Genomic DNA, 14,922 nt, shown 5'->3' with positions numbered 1-14,922 from the left:
GTGATATCCGTATCGCCGTAGACGACACCACTGCTGTCATCCTTACCTCCAAGCGTTTATTCAAATTGGTTGCCGACAGCAGTCGCACAATTGGAAGACATTTTGGACTGTAGCCTTCAAAAGCCTATTCCTACTCTTTTCCCACGATCCATCAAACACATTTGGTGTGTCATGAAACTAATTTAAAGTCGACCTTTTTTCCCGATGCTGATTTGAATGTCATTGAGAAAACAGAAGTGTCAAAGATATTTCGCAAATATCCTTTCTGAATTTAAAAGTAAGCCTCGATGTAAACGACTACAATATTTTTGCTGGTAATGTAACGGATTACAGGTCGTTTTTTTTGTAGTCCCTTACATGTAATCCATTACTCCCCAAAACTGTACATGTCAGATTTCAATACTGGCCGATGTCAACGTGAGAGGTTGTGATATTCCCACACCGAGAAATGTGTAATTTAACAGAGGTTCTCTCCTATTTGTCTGCCTCTTTAGCCCAGGGTGTCGTTGAATGTCACACTGCGAGCCCCTGGTGAGATTTTAAAGACTGCAACATTGATAGTTGGTTTAGGCTATATTACAGCTAGCTAGCTACTTCACATGCTAATATTAACTACGTTTACTAGCTTGCTACCTAGCTCGCCAGCCAGCCCATAGAGCATTGCATGTTTTGTAGTTGACTTGAGCTGCAACAGATTTCCACATGTTGCTACCAACCTTGTAACGACAAAAAATAAATACTTGTTCACAAAAAAAAACGTTATTTAACACTGTAAATGAATGGAATTGTGGTTTGTGGTGGATTTTTCCTTTGAAGCTGTATTGCAACGTAAAAATAGTTTTGTTAAATGGTAGAAGCTTGATTCTTGGTCTGGAGGACAAATGTAATTGTGGAATAACAATTGTCAATAACAAGAACTGTAGAGAGACACTTTTAATTGTTGAACCGCAGAATATGAAGAAGGTACATTGCCTTTAATTCCAGTAAATAGATTATGTATTACTTCAGATGTCAATTTTCTGATGGAGAACCAACGAACCGCAGTAGTCTGCTGCCCTCTTGGGGACAAAACCCACAATTTCACTTTCAAAAAACACCACCATACTCAGGAAATGGTGTTTATTCATAAGATACTATTTTAAAATTACATGAATTGGATGACTCTTTGATAAAACACTCCTTTGGCTAGGTATGTGTGGGCGAGTTCATTTTGCATAGCCCTGTGCACACAGGTGGTTGAAGATTTCACTTTAGGACCAATGGTCTAATATGTAAACCCCAGGGCACCAGGCAATGTAAAACAAACTCACCCTGTGTGTGCGCGCGCGTACATATGACTCTGGTGGTCCACCCAGGTTGGGTCTCTAAGCCATCGGCCCAAGGGGGGGCCAGTAGGGTAGGGCTACGTTCCAAATACCCACACTAACATCACTTAGAACGGAGCAATGTAGCATGGAATGCTAGTGTGGGTATTGGAACAGCCATACAGGTGTCAGGGCTTGAGGAGGATGGATATGGAGGTCTCTCTGATGGAGGGAGGGTTTGGTCCTTTAGTCGTCCAGGAAGAAGTAGTTCCCACTCTTCTTCTGTTCACAATCCTAGATATACAACATATAGATTGGGTTAGAGGAGCCACAATCCTAGATATACAACAGGTTAGAGAGCAAATTAAATAAAATGGAGTGATGCTGAATGAAATGACTGAAAGTCAATACGTTTACTAAAAGCACAAAATGGATGTAAATAAAATGTAGGTTTGAAACACTCAGTATTTCCCTGTACCTTTATGGAATTCATCTTGTTGATCCTTGGTCGGAAGTTGTTGGGGTCTCTCCTGAACGTGATCTCCAGCTGTGATAGGAACTTGTTCATCCCAGCGAGTAAGGTCTGTGGCCTGAGAGGTCAAAAGATGACGGGTCCGTGTTACACAGTTGCTTAAGAGCTAAACATGGGTTCCTAACAACCCATATCTTAGCATGATTTCAGTCTGTCTTGTCATGAAAATACATTTACATTACATTTTAGTCATTTAGCAGACGCTCTTATCCACTTTCCTGTCAGACTGGAACATGAATTTCAGTCAGGATATGACAGTTTGCTTACAAATCACCCAATTAGCAGTTTGAAGGAGCTAAGAGTTCCATCAAGTTAGAAGAAAATAGCTTGAAAAACAGCAGATATTAAAAGCCACCACAGATAAGAACAGCAGACGTCATGCTGCTGGGTAAATCAGTGGATGAGACCGTGTGAAATGGATGGGCAGGGTTAACGTACGTGTTGGCAGCGGTGCTTCGTGAGGGAATACCGTCGAACACGATGACGCGGTCAGCCAGGTAGGTGGCCATGATGAAGTCGTGCTCCACCACAAATGCAGTCTTCTTGGCGTGGAGGATGAATCTACAAACAAACAATGAATGCACCAAAATCAATGGCGTTTATTAAGGTTTGTGAGGTTGTAGGGTTTCTGTATTTCCTGTCAAACAACAGATTAACAGACCAGGGTTTGTGAATGGTACTGCTATGAGCAATGTAAAGCACGAGGTGGATCTCTTTTTTGGAGGTAGACGTTCACCCCACCCTAACCACAGATCTAGGATCAGAGTGTGTGTCTACAGTTGTGTGTGGTTACCTTTTGATGACCTTGGCGCACACGAGACGCTGCTCAGAGTCCAGGTAGGCAGAGGGCTCGTCTATCAGGTAGACATCAGCTGGTTTTCCTAGACACAGGGCCATGGCCACCCTCTGCAACTCTCCTCCAGACAGGTTCTGGACCTACAGAGACAAGCAGGGGGGGGTTCATTAGACACCAAACGGAGGAAAACGGACCGAAACAGGAGTACCTGGACTGGACATGTCCAATAAGAAATGCTAGTTTTCATTTTCTGGTCCAGTGTGTATGGTCCATTGGGGCACCGTATTGCAAAGTGTTTTGCATCAGAAATGTTTTATTCTGTTCTTAAATAGACAAGTTCAGGTAGTAGTACCGCCCCGTTTCAAAACATTCAATGCCAACTGAACACAACCCAGAAAGCACAACTTACGTCCTGGTCGATGATGCTCTCAATCTGCATAGGCTTCATGACGTCAGTCACAAACTGGGGGTGAGTGTAGGCGTCTCGGATCTTCTCATGGAGCAGAGCCCGCACACTACCCTACAGAGACAGAGGACATGAAGTTAGTCAGGAGATGAGGGGTAAGCTACCCTACAGAGACAGAGGACATGAGGAAGTTAGTCATGAGATGAGGGGCAGGTGTCTGTGTTAGAGGTGTGTAGTTGTCAAGGCAGTGACGGGTTGGTACCTACTTTGAATTTGGGGCTGATCTTTTGGGGTTTGTAGCTGACGTTCAGGATAGGCACTTCCCCTTTGGAAGTAATAGAAAATGTTTAGGAAAAATGGAACCAGTGTACAAAACAATAAGAACACCTACCTAATATTGTGTTGCACCACCCTGTTTAGCCATCAAAACAGTCTCACTTCAATATTTTGTCTTGCCCATTCACCCTCTGAACGGCACACATACACAATCCATGTCTCAATTGTCTTAAGGCTTAAACATCCTTAATTAACCCGTCTCCTCCCCTTCAGCTACACTGATTGAAGTGGATTTAACAAGTGACATCAATAAGGGATCATAGATTTCACCTGGATTCTAGCTCATGGAAAGAGCAGGTGTTCCTAATGTTTTGTACACTCAGTGTATATTAGAGTACATGGTTCCAGCAATTAGACGACGTGAAGAGAAACTAAAAGTTGTCAAAATGTTATTTACCCCCTTCATCTGGTTTCAGACGGCCAGCCAGCATTCTGATGAACGTGGTTTTGCCCGTCCCTGAAAGAGAGAGGATTTAGAAATAAGACTCATTATATGGAACTTGGTTGATAAAGAGACACATTCCTCCCCCGCCTCCTCACCGTTCTCTCCCAGCATGACCATGATCTCAGAGTCGGTGAACTCTCCCTCCAGGATCTCCAGGGCAAAGTCTCCCATGTTCTTCTTCATGTGGGGGTACTGGTAGTGGCACATCCTCTTGATCTCCTCCTCGTTGGCCGTCTCCGCCACCTAGTGTTGTATTATTACATTATTTTAGTTTTTAGACATTATTATGAACTGGATGTTTCGAGCCCTGAATGCTGATTGGCTGAAAGACCGTATACCACAGGTAAGACAAAAAAAAAACAGTTTTTACTATTCCAACTATGTTGGTAACCAGTTTATAATAGCAATTAGGCACCTCTGGGGTTTGTGGCACAGCGTTGCGTCGTGCCTAAGAACAGCACTTCGCGGTGGTATATTGGCCATATGCCACATAACCTCAGGTTTAATTGTATCACATTACCTTGAACACCAGCGATATCTCCCTGAAGCGCAGATTCTCCGTGGGCACATAGCCGTCCAGGAAGATGTTGATGCCTGGAGAAAGGAGCGGAGGAGGCCTGGGGTTAGAGGTGAAGTGGTGAAGTGAACAGGACAGGTGTGCATTGGGAAAATATCCATTGGTTGTGGTGATATGTTCCATTGACAGGCTGTGAAAAGCTGTGTTACCATTTCGAGGGTAAGTGACAGAGTGGTGGTCTATGGGCTGCTGCGCTAGGCTAGGGCCTTAAGCCTTTGAAATGTCTGTACCAGTTGGCTCTGCAGCAGACCCATTAGAGTTAGTCCCTAGTGGGGTCAGATTGGGGGTTTACTGTAGCAGAGATCAAGTTGAGACAGATCTTCATTTGTCTTCACAGACTAGAGTGTAACCTGCCATGTACTGAGGATATACTTTATCAATTGATAGCAACGCAAATAATAATAATAATAAAGTACACATACCAATAGCCAGGGCGTCATTGTGAAGGAAGTAAGAGGGTGGTAAAGGTAGTTTTGCCTTCACTGACTCCAAAGGCCATAGTGACCGCTCCGTAAGCGCTGGACACTCCGTACAGACAGCGTAGTGTTTATGGTGTAGTATGAAGTGTTTAGGGTGCTACCTTCTCTAACTCCAAAGGGCATAGTGACCACTCCATAGGCGCTGGGCACTCCGTACAGACAGCAGATGAAGTCAGACAGGTAGTCCAGCACACTCAGGTCGTGTTCCACCACTATGATGTATCTGGGAGAGGACAACATACAAGAGTCAAGAGTCTACAAGACAAGAAAAAGCTGATGGAAGAATAGTGGATAATGTTAAAGTAGGCATAAAACCAAAAGTAAACCAAGTGAAATAGGGAGGAAATACAAGGTTGGTGTTTAGGAATAAAGCAGAAAGAAACTGAAACGGGGCAGTACTACCCGAATTTGTCCAATGCGAAACTCTGTTTTTTGTTTTCCCGTTGCAAAATGTTTTGCTACAGTATGCCCTTTTGAACAGGACCCAGCCCTCTAGTGAGAGCATCATGTAATGTAACAGACCTGTCTGGGGAGATGAGGGAGCGGATGGTGACGGCAGCTCTTAGGCGCTGCTTCACATCCAGGTAACTGGACGGCTCGTCAAACATGAAGCTGGAAGGAACCACAAAGATCCGCGTTAAGAACCACAACATATTCAGTCTTGGATGGCTTCCGCTGAAGCTGGTGCTGTTGACTTACATGTCTGCTCTCTGGATGCAGACCACAGCGATGGCAAAGCGCTGCAGCTCTCCTCCTGATAGGTCCTCCACATTCCTCTCCCTGAGATGAGTCAGATCTGAGACAGGAGAGAGATTAAATAATCTGCTGGCCAAATTGTATATTTTACTGACAACTTGACTGTAGAAGTGGGTCAAAAGTAACATTTTTTAACATAAATGGAAAGAGTTAGGAATACATATACAGAAATTATAGACAAGAAGAGAAGACAAGGCAAGAAACCAATCTAAACGTACCAAGCTGCTCACAGACGATGGTCTCAGTCTTGGAGTCATCTTTCCTGCTCAGAATGGAGCCCACAGTCCCCTAGTGGCAGAACACAGCACTACTGTTAGCCCGTCAGACAACAATTCTGTACAGATCTGTCTATCTGGAATGCACCAATTCTATCCCCTCATTCATTTCTACAGGTCTGAACCCACACCCACAAGTTTGACTGACCTTGACAGTCTTGGGGATCTGGTCGACGTACTGGGGCTTGACGATGGCCTTCAGGTCATCCTCCAGGATCTTGGTAAAGTAGTTCTGGAGCTCAGAGCCACGGAAGTAGGTCAGGATCTCCTGCCAGTCTGGTGGAGCCTGGAAGAGGAACGGGAGAGAATTGAGCTTTTGAAACTAGGCATAAGAGTGATTGTAACACAGCACAGTGTTTTAGTAACTAGTTGCATTTCAGTCATTCTGCTGACATTATAATTATGCAGAGGGACTTAAGTGACCGTGTAAACATTTTAAAGCCAGATAATAATGTATTAGACATCTGACTACATTCTCTACAAGGCTGTGTCATAAAACAAGTAGTTACACACTTACATCGTACTTCCCCAAGTTAGGCTTCTGTTTTCCAGCCAGAATTTTCAGGGCCGTGGATTTCCCGATTCCGTTGGTGCCTACAAGTCCCAGAACCTCTCCAGGTCTGGGAATGGGTAATCTGGAATGGAATATTGCACAAGTACAGTACATGGATTCAAAAGAGAAACAAACATTCATTGAGATTAGGCCTACAGGTCTGTGAGACAAACACAGCTCTCTTTACCTTGAAAAGTAACCCACCTATGCAACTTGAAGGAGTTGGCACAGTATCTGTGAGTTGTCTCTTTCTCGAGGTTGCTTGGCAAGTTGACAATAGACAAGGCCCCAAATGGACATTTCTGGAATAAAAAAAGAAGTCAGTGCTAAGTGCCATGTAATCAGGAGTGAAGGAAAATACATAAAGAAAAAAACTACTCGTCCACATCTTCAGAGGGTCAGGCATTTTGTTAAGATTTTACCTTGATACAGATGCCACATCCGATACAGAGCGATTCGGAAATCCACACAATTTTGCTCTGAGCTGTGACTTCTATGCACAGTTTGCCTGCAAGACAAAACATTTACGAAGATGAATGACAGTTGAATCTTGAAAAAAGTAAACATGGACCATTTGAACTGTAAATAACTTGAGGCATTATTGTTTAGGCTACTGCCTCAAGACCCGGAGGAATTAGTTATAGTGTATGTGTCAGTGATATTATAATAGGCCTAGATTATCAAGTACGAGGTTCAGCACAGTAGGAAAGGATGCAACACAAGTCTTACCCATCCGAACCACAGGGCAACTCTTCTTGCACTCTTGCCGGCATTTCTTTGGCTTGCATTTGTCATGGTTCACAATGGCGATTCTGGTGTTTTTCTCCGACATTCTGCCTGCCTCTTGTCAATTCTTGGCGGAGCTGAATCCCTCCCCAGAGTACTGCGATACAGAGATATGAGAGTTTAGATCAGACAAGGGTTAGGCCTGTAGCGTCTGCAGAGAGAGCGAGTCAGATTGATAACAGTTTGGATGAATGGAGAAATGGCCTGTAAATTACTATTTGTATTTATCATGGATTTCCATTAGCTGCTGCCAAGGCAGTAGCTACTCTTCCTGAGGTCTAGCAGAATTAAGGCAGTTTTACAATTTTAAAAACATAATACATTCACAACAGATTTCACAACAAATTAAGTGTGTATCCCAAATCTGGGGGAGGCAAGAGAGAAGAATGCATCTAGCTATTTCTATCTCGTATCCATCTCCCACTTCAAACAAGAAAGCAAGATGGATAACGTTATAACTTAGTAGGTACAACTAGATAACGAGTAACACTGAAAAATGAAACAATGATAGCTATCAGCAAAGAGACGGAGACTAGCTGAGCAGTGTTGATGCCACTGACAGTTTAGCTAACAACATTAGCAAGTTTGCCAACTAACACTTAGTTTACCCTAACTAACGTTAGCTACGTTTCCCTAACGGTCACTTCATCCAAATCAGCTGGAAGGAGACACTGTTAACTATACAAACTAGTTAGCCAGCTTACTAGTATCAGTGACCTATAACTAAACACGTGGTAATTTAATTGGCAGTTATAAACTATCAAATGAACGAACAGCTGTCATGTGAAAATAACAGAGGCGGCTATGATACACTAGCTAGCAAGCTAACGTTAGCTAGCTAATTGGCTAACGAACAGTGCTGACGTTGGTGTTAGCTCTGTTAGCTAGCCAATTGGACAAGTTTGTCATTACTATCATTTATATATCAATCCAACTCACCCAGAAACACTCTTCGGGTGTTTCTGTCCTCCAGGTATGATACTTTAGGTTTTAAAGTGTCGTTTTACTACGGCGTTTCAAACAACGTGTTCTCAACTGGGACAGAACGCCGGGAGAAAAATGGCGCTCCCATGCGTAAAGTTTAGCGACGTCCAACCATGCGTCGCTGTGACGTAGGTATCCTACGAGACTAAAAAGTGGGAGTAGGTTATTTGAGGTGATGGCAAAGCAGAACGTCTGTTAGATATTCCTAAAAATAAATTGAAATGTATGATAAAAAATGTTTCATTTGTGAGGCCTTCAATGTGAACTCAAGCTGATGTATAATTTTACTTCTGTAAGATACAATGGCTTAATTTTCTGCATGGCCTTAATAAAAAAAAAGTGTGTCAATGGGTTCACCAAGCCATCAAATGAATAAAGGGGAAATATGTTACTTATCGACAACAAGTTATTTTAACTACATAGGCCCATTGATGCTAAGATGTTTAGAAACATGAATCATACTTTATTTATCATATAGGACATCTTTAAGGCATGTCTTCAATGTCGTGGCACATACTGTATCAAAATGCAGAATGAGACAAAGTGAGTATCCTTAAACCACAATAGGCCTACTCAAATCAGACCAAATAAAATGTTATTGGTCACATACATATATTTAGCAGATGTTATTGTGAGTGTAGTGAAATGTTTGTTCTAACCTCCAACAGTGCTGAATATCTAAAAATACACAACAATACACACAAATCTAAAACTAAATGAATGGAATTAAGAAATATATAAATATTAGGATGAGCAATGTCAGAGTCCAGAGTATATGACCAAAAGTATGTGGACACCTGCTAGTCGAACATCTCATTCCAAAATCATGGAATGAGATGGTCCCCCCTTTGCTGCTATAACAGCCTCCACTCTTCTGGGAAGGAAAGGGGAAACCTAGTCAGTTTTACAACTGAATGCCATCAACTGAAACGTGTCTTCCCCATTTAACCCAACCCCTCTGAATCAGAGAGGTGCAGGGGGCTGCCTTAATCGACATCCATGTCTTCAGCACCCGGGGAACAGGGGCAGAACAACAGATTTTTTACCTTGTAAGCTCGGGGTTTCAATTCAGCAACCTTTCGGTTACTGGCCCAATGCTCTAACCACTAGGCTACCTGCTGCTAGATGTTGGAACATTGCTGCGGGGGACTTGCCTCCATTCAACCACAGGAGCATTAGTGAGGTCAGCACTGATGTTGGGCGTTTAGGCCTAGCTCGCAGTAGACATTCCAATTCATCCCAAAGGTATTTGATGTGGTTAAGGTCAGGGCTCTGTGCAGGCCAGTCAAGTTCTTCCACGCCAATCTTGACAAACCATTTCTGTATGGACCTTGCTTCGTGCACAGGGGCATTGTCATGCTGAACCAGGAAAGGGCCTTGTCCAAACTGTTGCCACAAAGTTGGAAGCACAGCATGGTCTAGAATGTCATTGTATGCTGTAGCGTTAAGATTTCCCTTCACTGGAACTTAGGGGCCTAGCCCAAAACATGAAAAACAGCCCCAGACTATTATTCCTCCTCCACCAAACTATACAGTTGGCACTATGCATTAGGGCAGGTAGTGTTCTCCTGGCATCCGCCAAATACAGATTTCTCTATCGGACTGCCAGATGGTGAAGCGTATATTTTTATAACTCTAGAGAACGTGTTTCCACTTCTCCAGAGTCCAATGGCGGCGAGCTTTACACCACTCCAGCCAGTGCTTGGCATTGCGCATGGTGATCTTAGGCTTGTGTGTGGCTGCTCGGCCATGGAAATCCATTTCATGAAGCTCCAGACGAACAGTTCTTGTGCTGATGTTGCTTCCAGAGGCAATTTGGAACTCGGTAGTGAGTGTTGCAAACGAAGACAGATGATTTTTACGCGCTACGCACTTCAGCACTCGGCGGTCCCGTTCTGTGAGCTTGTGTGTGTGGGCTACCACTTCGCGGCTGAGCCACTGCTGCTCCTAGACGTTTCCACTTCACAATAACAGCACTTACAGTTGACCGGGGCAGCAGGGCAGAAATTTGACTAACTGACTTGTTGGAAAGGTGGCATCCTATGACGATGAAAGTCACTGAGCTCTTCAGTAAGGCCATTTTACTGCCAATTTGTGTCTATGGAGATTGCATGGCTGTGTGCTTGATTTTATACACCTGTCAGCAACGGGTTTGGCTGAAATAGCCAAATCTAGTAACTTGAAGTGGTGTCCACATACTTTTGTATATATAGTGTATATGGAATGTATAGACATTTTGGACAGTATGTGGATAGAATATTTAGTAAATCTGAAGAATAAAATATGTAAAGCAATAGTTAAATAGGATGGCCTTGACTAGAATACAGTATATACATATGAAATGGGTAAAACAGTATGTAAACATTATTAAAGTGACCAGTGTGACCATGTCTATGTACATAGGGCAGCAGTCTCTGAGGTGCAGGATTGAGTTACCGGGTGGTAGCCGGCTAGTGACAGTGACTAAGTTCAGGGAAGGGTACTGGGGGGAGGCCGGCTAGTGATGGCTATTTGACAGTCTAATGGCCTTGAGATAAGAGCTGTTTTCAGTCTCTCCGTTCCAGTTTTGATGCACCTGTACTAACCTCGCCTTCTGGACGATAGTGAGGTTAACAGTCGGTGGCTCGGGTGGCTGAGGCCATTGATGATCTTCTTGGCCTTCCTGTGACACCGTGTCCTGGAGGGCAGGCAGTGTGCCTCAGGTGATACATTGGGAAGACCGCACCAGCCTTATTCAACTAATAAAAGAATGGACAACCTGACCAGAGAGGTCCAGGCCCTGAAGAACAGCTTGCAGTTCTCCCAGGGTCAGCTCGATGAATTGAAACAGGAGAACGGCAAGATGACAGCAATCTGTAAGTCATTGAGAGAGGACAGCAGTTCTGTGTGAATCCTTGAATCCATGATAACATTGACGGATAAATCTCAAGGGACAATCAATGCGGAATAACATGGTTGTGGAAGCAATTGCAGAATCTCCACATGAGACCTGGACAGAGTCTGAGGACAAAGTGAGGGAAATGATTTCTGAGAAATTGAAGATGGACCACAGGAAGATTGAAGTGGAGTGCGCCCACAGGACTGGAAAACCCACGACCAGCCCAGGTGACAGGCCCAGGCCGATAGTGGTCCTAGAATTGGCGCTCCGGTACCGCTTGCCGTGCGGTAGCAGAGAAAACAGTCTATGACTTGGGTGATTGGAGTCTGACAATTTTGGGGGCTTTCCTCTGACACAGCCTAGTATATAGGTCCTGGATGGCAGGAAGTCTGGCCCCAGTGATGTACTGGGCCGTACGCATTACCCTCTATAGCGCCTTACGGTCAGATGCCGAGCAGTTGCCATACCAGGAGGTGACTCAACCGGTCAGGATGCTCTCGATGGTGCAGCTGTAGAAATTTTGAGGATCTGGGGACGCATGCCAAATCTTTTCAGTCTCCTGTGGGGGAAAAGGTGTTGTGGTGCCCTCTTCACGACTGTCTTGGTGTGTTTGGATCATGATCGGCCCGCCTTTTCCTGTAGTCCACGATCAGCTCCTTTGTCTTGTTCACATTGAGGGAGAGGTTGTTGTCCTGGCACCACACTGCCAGGTCTCTGACCTCCTCCCTATAGGCTGTCTCATCGTTGTCGGTGATCAGGCCTACCACAGTTGTGTCATCAGTAAACTTAATGATGGCGTTGGAGTTGTGTTTGGCCACGCAGTTGTGGGTGAACAGGGAGTACAGTAGAGGACTAAGTACACACCCCTGCGGGGCCCCAGTGTTGAGGATCAGCGTGGCAGACGTGTTGTTGCCTACCCTTACCACCTGGGGGCGGCCTGCCAGGAAGTCCAGGATCCAGTTGCAGAGGGAGGTGTTTAGTCCCAGGGTCCTTAGCTTAGTGATGAGCTTCGTGGGCACTATGGTGTTGAACGCTGAGCTGTAGTCAATGAACAGCATTCTCACATTCCTTTTGTCCAGGTGGGAAAGGGCAGCGTGGGTTTAGGGTACCTGGGAGGATGCTGTTGATGTGAGCCATGACCAGCCTTTCAAAGCACTTCATGGCTACCGACATGAGTGCTACGGGGCGGTAATCATTTAGGCAGGTTACCTTCGCTTCCTTGGGCACAGGGACTATGGTGGTCTGCTTGAAACATGTTGGCATTACAGACTCAGTCAAGGAGAGGTTGAAAATGTCAATGAAGACAGTTGCCATTTGGTCCACGCATGCTTTGAGTACACGTCCTGGTAATCTGTCTGGCCCCGTGGCTTTGTGAATGTTGACCTGTTTAAAGGTCTTGTTCACATTGGCTACCGAGAGCATTATCACACAGTCGTCCAGAACAGCTGGTGCTCTCGTGCATGCTTCAGTGTTGCTTGCCTCAAAGCGAGCATAAAAGGCATTTAGCTCGTCTGGTAGACTTGCGTCACTGGGCACCTCACGTCTGTGTTTCCCTTTGTAGTCCGTAATAGTTTCCAAGCCCTGACAGATCCGACGAGCGTCAGAGCCGGTGCAGTAGGATTCAATCTTAATCCTGTATTGACTCTTTGCTTGTTTGATGGTTCGTCTGAGAGCATAGCGGGATATCTTATAAGGAGTCCAGATCAGTCTCCTCTCCTTGAAAGCGGCAGCTCTAGCCTTTAGCTCGATGTGAATGTTGCCTGTAATCTATGGCTTCTGGTTGGGATATGTACGTACGGTCACTGTGGGGACGATGTTGTCGATGCACTTATTGATGAAGCCGATGACTGAGGTGGTAAACTCCTCAATGCCATTGGATGAATCCCGGAACATATTCCAGTCTGTGCTAGCAAAACAGTCCTGTAGCGTAGCATCCGCGTCATCTGTCCACATCCATATTGAGCGAGTCACTTGTACTTCCTGCTTTAGTTTTAGCTTGTAAGCAGGAATCAGGAGGATAGAATTATGATCAGATTTGCCAATTGGAGGGTGGGGTAGAGCTTTGTATGCATCTCTGTGTGTGGAATAAAGGTGGTCTAGAGTTTCTTTCCTACACATGTGACCTTCTGGTAGAGGTTTGCCTGCATTATAGTCCCCGGCCACTAGGAGCGCCACTTCTGGATGAGTATTTTCTTGTTTGCTTATGGCCTTATAGAGTTGGTTGAGTGCAGTCTTAGTGCCAGCATTGGTCTGTGGTGGTAAATAGACGGCTACGAATAATATAGATGAGAACTCTCTTGGTAGATAGTGTGGTCTACAGCTTATCAAAAGGTACTCTACCTCAGGCAAGCAATACCTCGAGACTTCTTTAATATTAGACATCACACACCAGCTGTTATTGACAAATAGACACACACCCCCACCCCTCGTCTTACCAGACGTAGCTTCTCTGTTCTGCCGGTGCATGGAAAATCCCGCCAGCTCTATATTATCTGTGAGGTCGTTCAACCACGACTCGGTGAAACATAAGCTATTACAGTTTTTAATGTCCCGTTGGTCGGATAATCTTGATCGTAGGTCATCGATTTTATTTTCCAATGATTGCACGTTGGCCAATAGAACGTATGGCAGTGGGAATTTACCCGCTCGCCTACGAATTCTCAGAAGGCAGCCCAACCTCCACCCCCCTTTACTCCGTATTTTCTTCACGCAAATGACGGGGATTTGGGCCTGTTCCCGGGAAAGCAGTATATCCCTTCCGTCGGACTCGTTAAAGAAATAAATATATAAAGAATGATGTAAAAAAACTTTGGGGTACTTTAAATTAAATTATGGGCAGAAAGACAAATTCAACTCCATCTTCATCGAAAAATAATTGCCAAATACTTTTATGATTACTTCATTGTCAAAGTGGGCAAATTTAGGCAGGAAATGCCAATAACGAACAGTATTCTTGCATAAAAAGTTAGTGTGGGAGAGGTGGTAAAATCAATAATGACCAAGCCACCTGGCATTGACAACTTAGATGGAAAGCTACTGAGGATGGTAGCTGACTCTATAGCCACTCCTATCTGTCATATCTTTAATCTGAGCCTGGAGGAAAGTGTTTGTCCTCAGGCCTGGAGGGAAGCCAAAGCAATTCCACTCCCCAAGAGTGGTAAAGTGTCCTTTCTGGTTCTAACAGTAGACCAATAAGCCTGCTGCCAGCAAACTTTTGGAAAAAATGTTTGACCAAATACAATGCTATTTCTCTGTAAACAAATTAACAATAGACTTTCAGCATGCTTATAGAGAAGGGCACTCAACATGTACTGCACTGACACAAATGACTGTTGATTGGTTGAAAGAAATTGATAATAAGAATATTATGGGAGCTGTACTGTTAAATTTCAGTGCAGCCTTTGATATTATTGACCATAACCCGTTGTTGAAAAAACAAATGTGTTACGGCTTTTTCCATATAGTGGATTCATAGCTATCTATCGACTAGAACTCAAAGTGTTTTCTTTAATGGAAGCTTCTCTAACGTCAAACATGTAAAGTGTGGTGTACCGCAGGGCAGCTCTCTAGATGAAGTCACTGAAACCCTTAACAAACAGGTGCAGTCTGTTTTGGAATGGGTGGCCAGTAATAAACTGGTCCTGAACAAAACTAAGAGCATTGTATTTGGTGCTAATCATTCCCTAAATTCTACACCACAGCTGAATCTGGTAATGAATGGTGTGGCTGTTGAACAAATTGTGGAGACTAAATTACTTGGCGTTACCTTAGATTGTAAACTGTCATGGTCAAAACATATAGATTCAATGGTTGTA

The 14,922-nt window shown here is 44.3% G+C and overlaps 1 protein-coding gene across 1 annotated transcript; it reads right to left on the bottom strand.

Moving 5' to 3' along the window:
- Positions 1 to 918: 918 nt before the first annotated feature.
- Positions 919 to 8,285, bottom strand: abce1 (ATP-binding cassette, sub-family E (OABP), member 1). The gene is made up of 19 exons (NM_001139768.1): positions 8,185 to 8,285; positions 7,189 to 7,342; positions 6,882 to 6,967; positions 6,664 to 6,761; positions 6,424 to 6,541; positions 6,055 to 6,192; positions 5,850 to 5,919; positions 5,575 to 5,671; positions 5,398 to 5,487; positions 4,977 to 5,098; positions 4,340 to 4,413; positions 3,915 to 4,062; positions 3,772 to 3,831; positions 3,305 to 3,363; positions 3,042 to 3,152; positions 2,630 to 2,772; positions 2,275 to 2,397; positions 1,783 to 1,894; positions 919 to 1,598 (listed from the first exon to the last, which is right to left on the bottom strand). The coding sequence occupies exons 2-19, from the start codon at positions 7,289 to 7,291 to the stop codon at positions 1,551 to 1,553; spliced, it is 1,800 nt and encodes a 599-aa protein (NP_001133240.1). The 5' UTR covers positions 7,292 to 7,342; positions 8,185 to 8,285; the 3' UTR covers positions 919 to 1,550.
- Between the last annotated feature and the right edge of the window lie 6,637 nt (positions 8,286 to 14,922).

This window comes from Salmo salar, chromosome ssa04 (genome assembly GCF_905237065.1).
Source record: "Salmo salar chromosome ssa04, Ssal_v3.1, whole genome shotgun sequence".
In the NCBI taxonomy this organism is placed as follows: Eukaryota; Metazoa; Chordata; class Actinopteri; order Salmoniformes; family Salmonidae; genus Salmo; species Salmo salar.
This window is presented reverse-complemented; position numbering and strand designations above follow the sequence as displayed.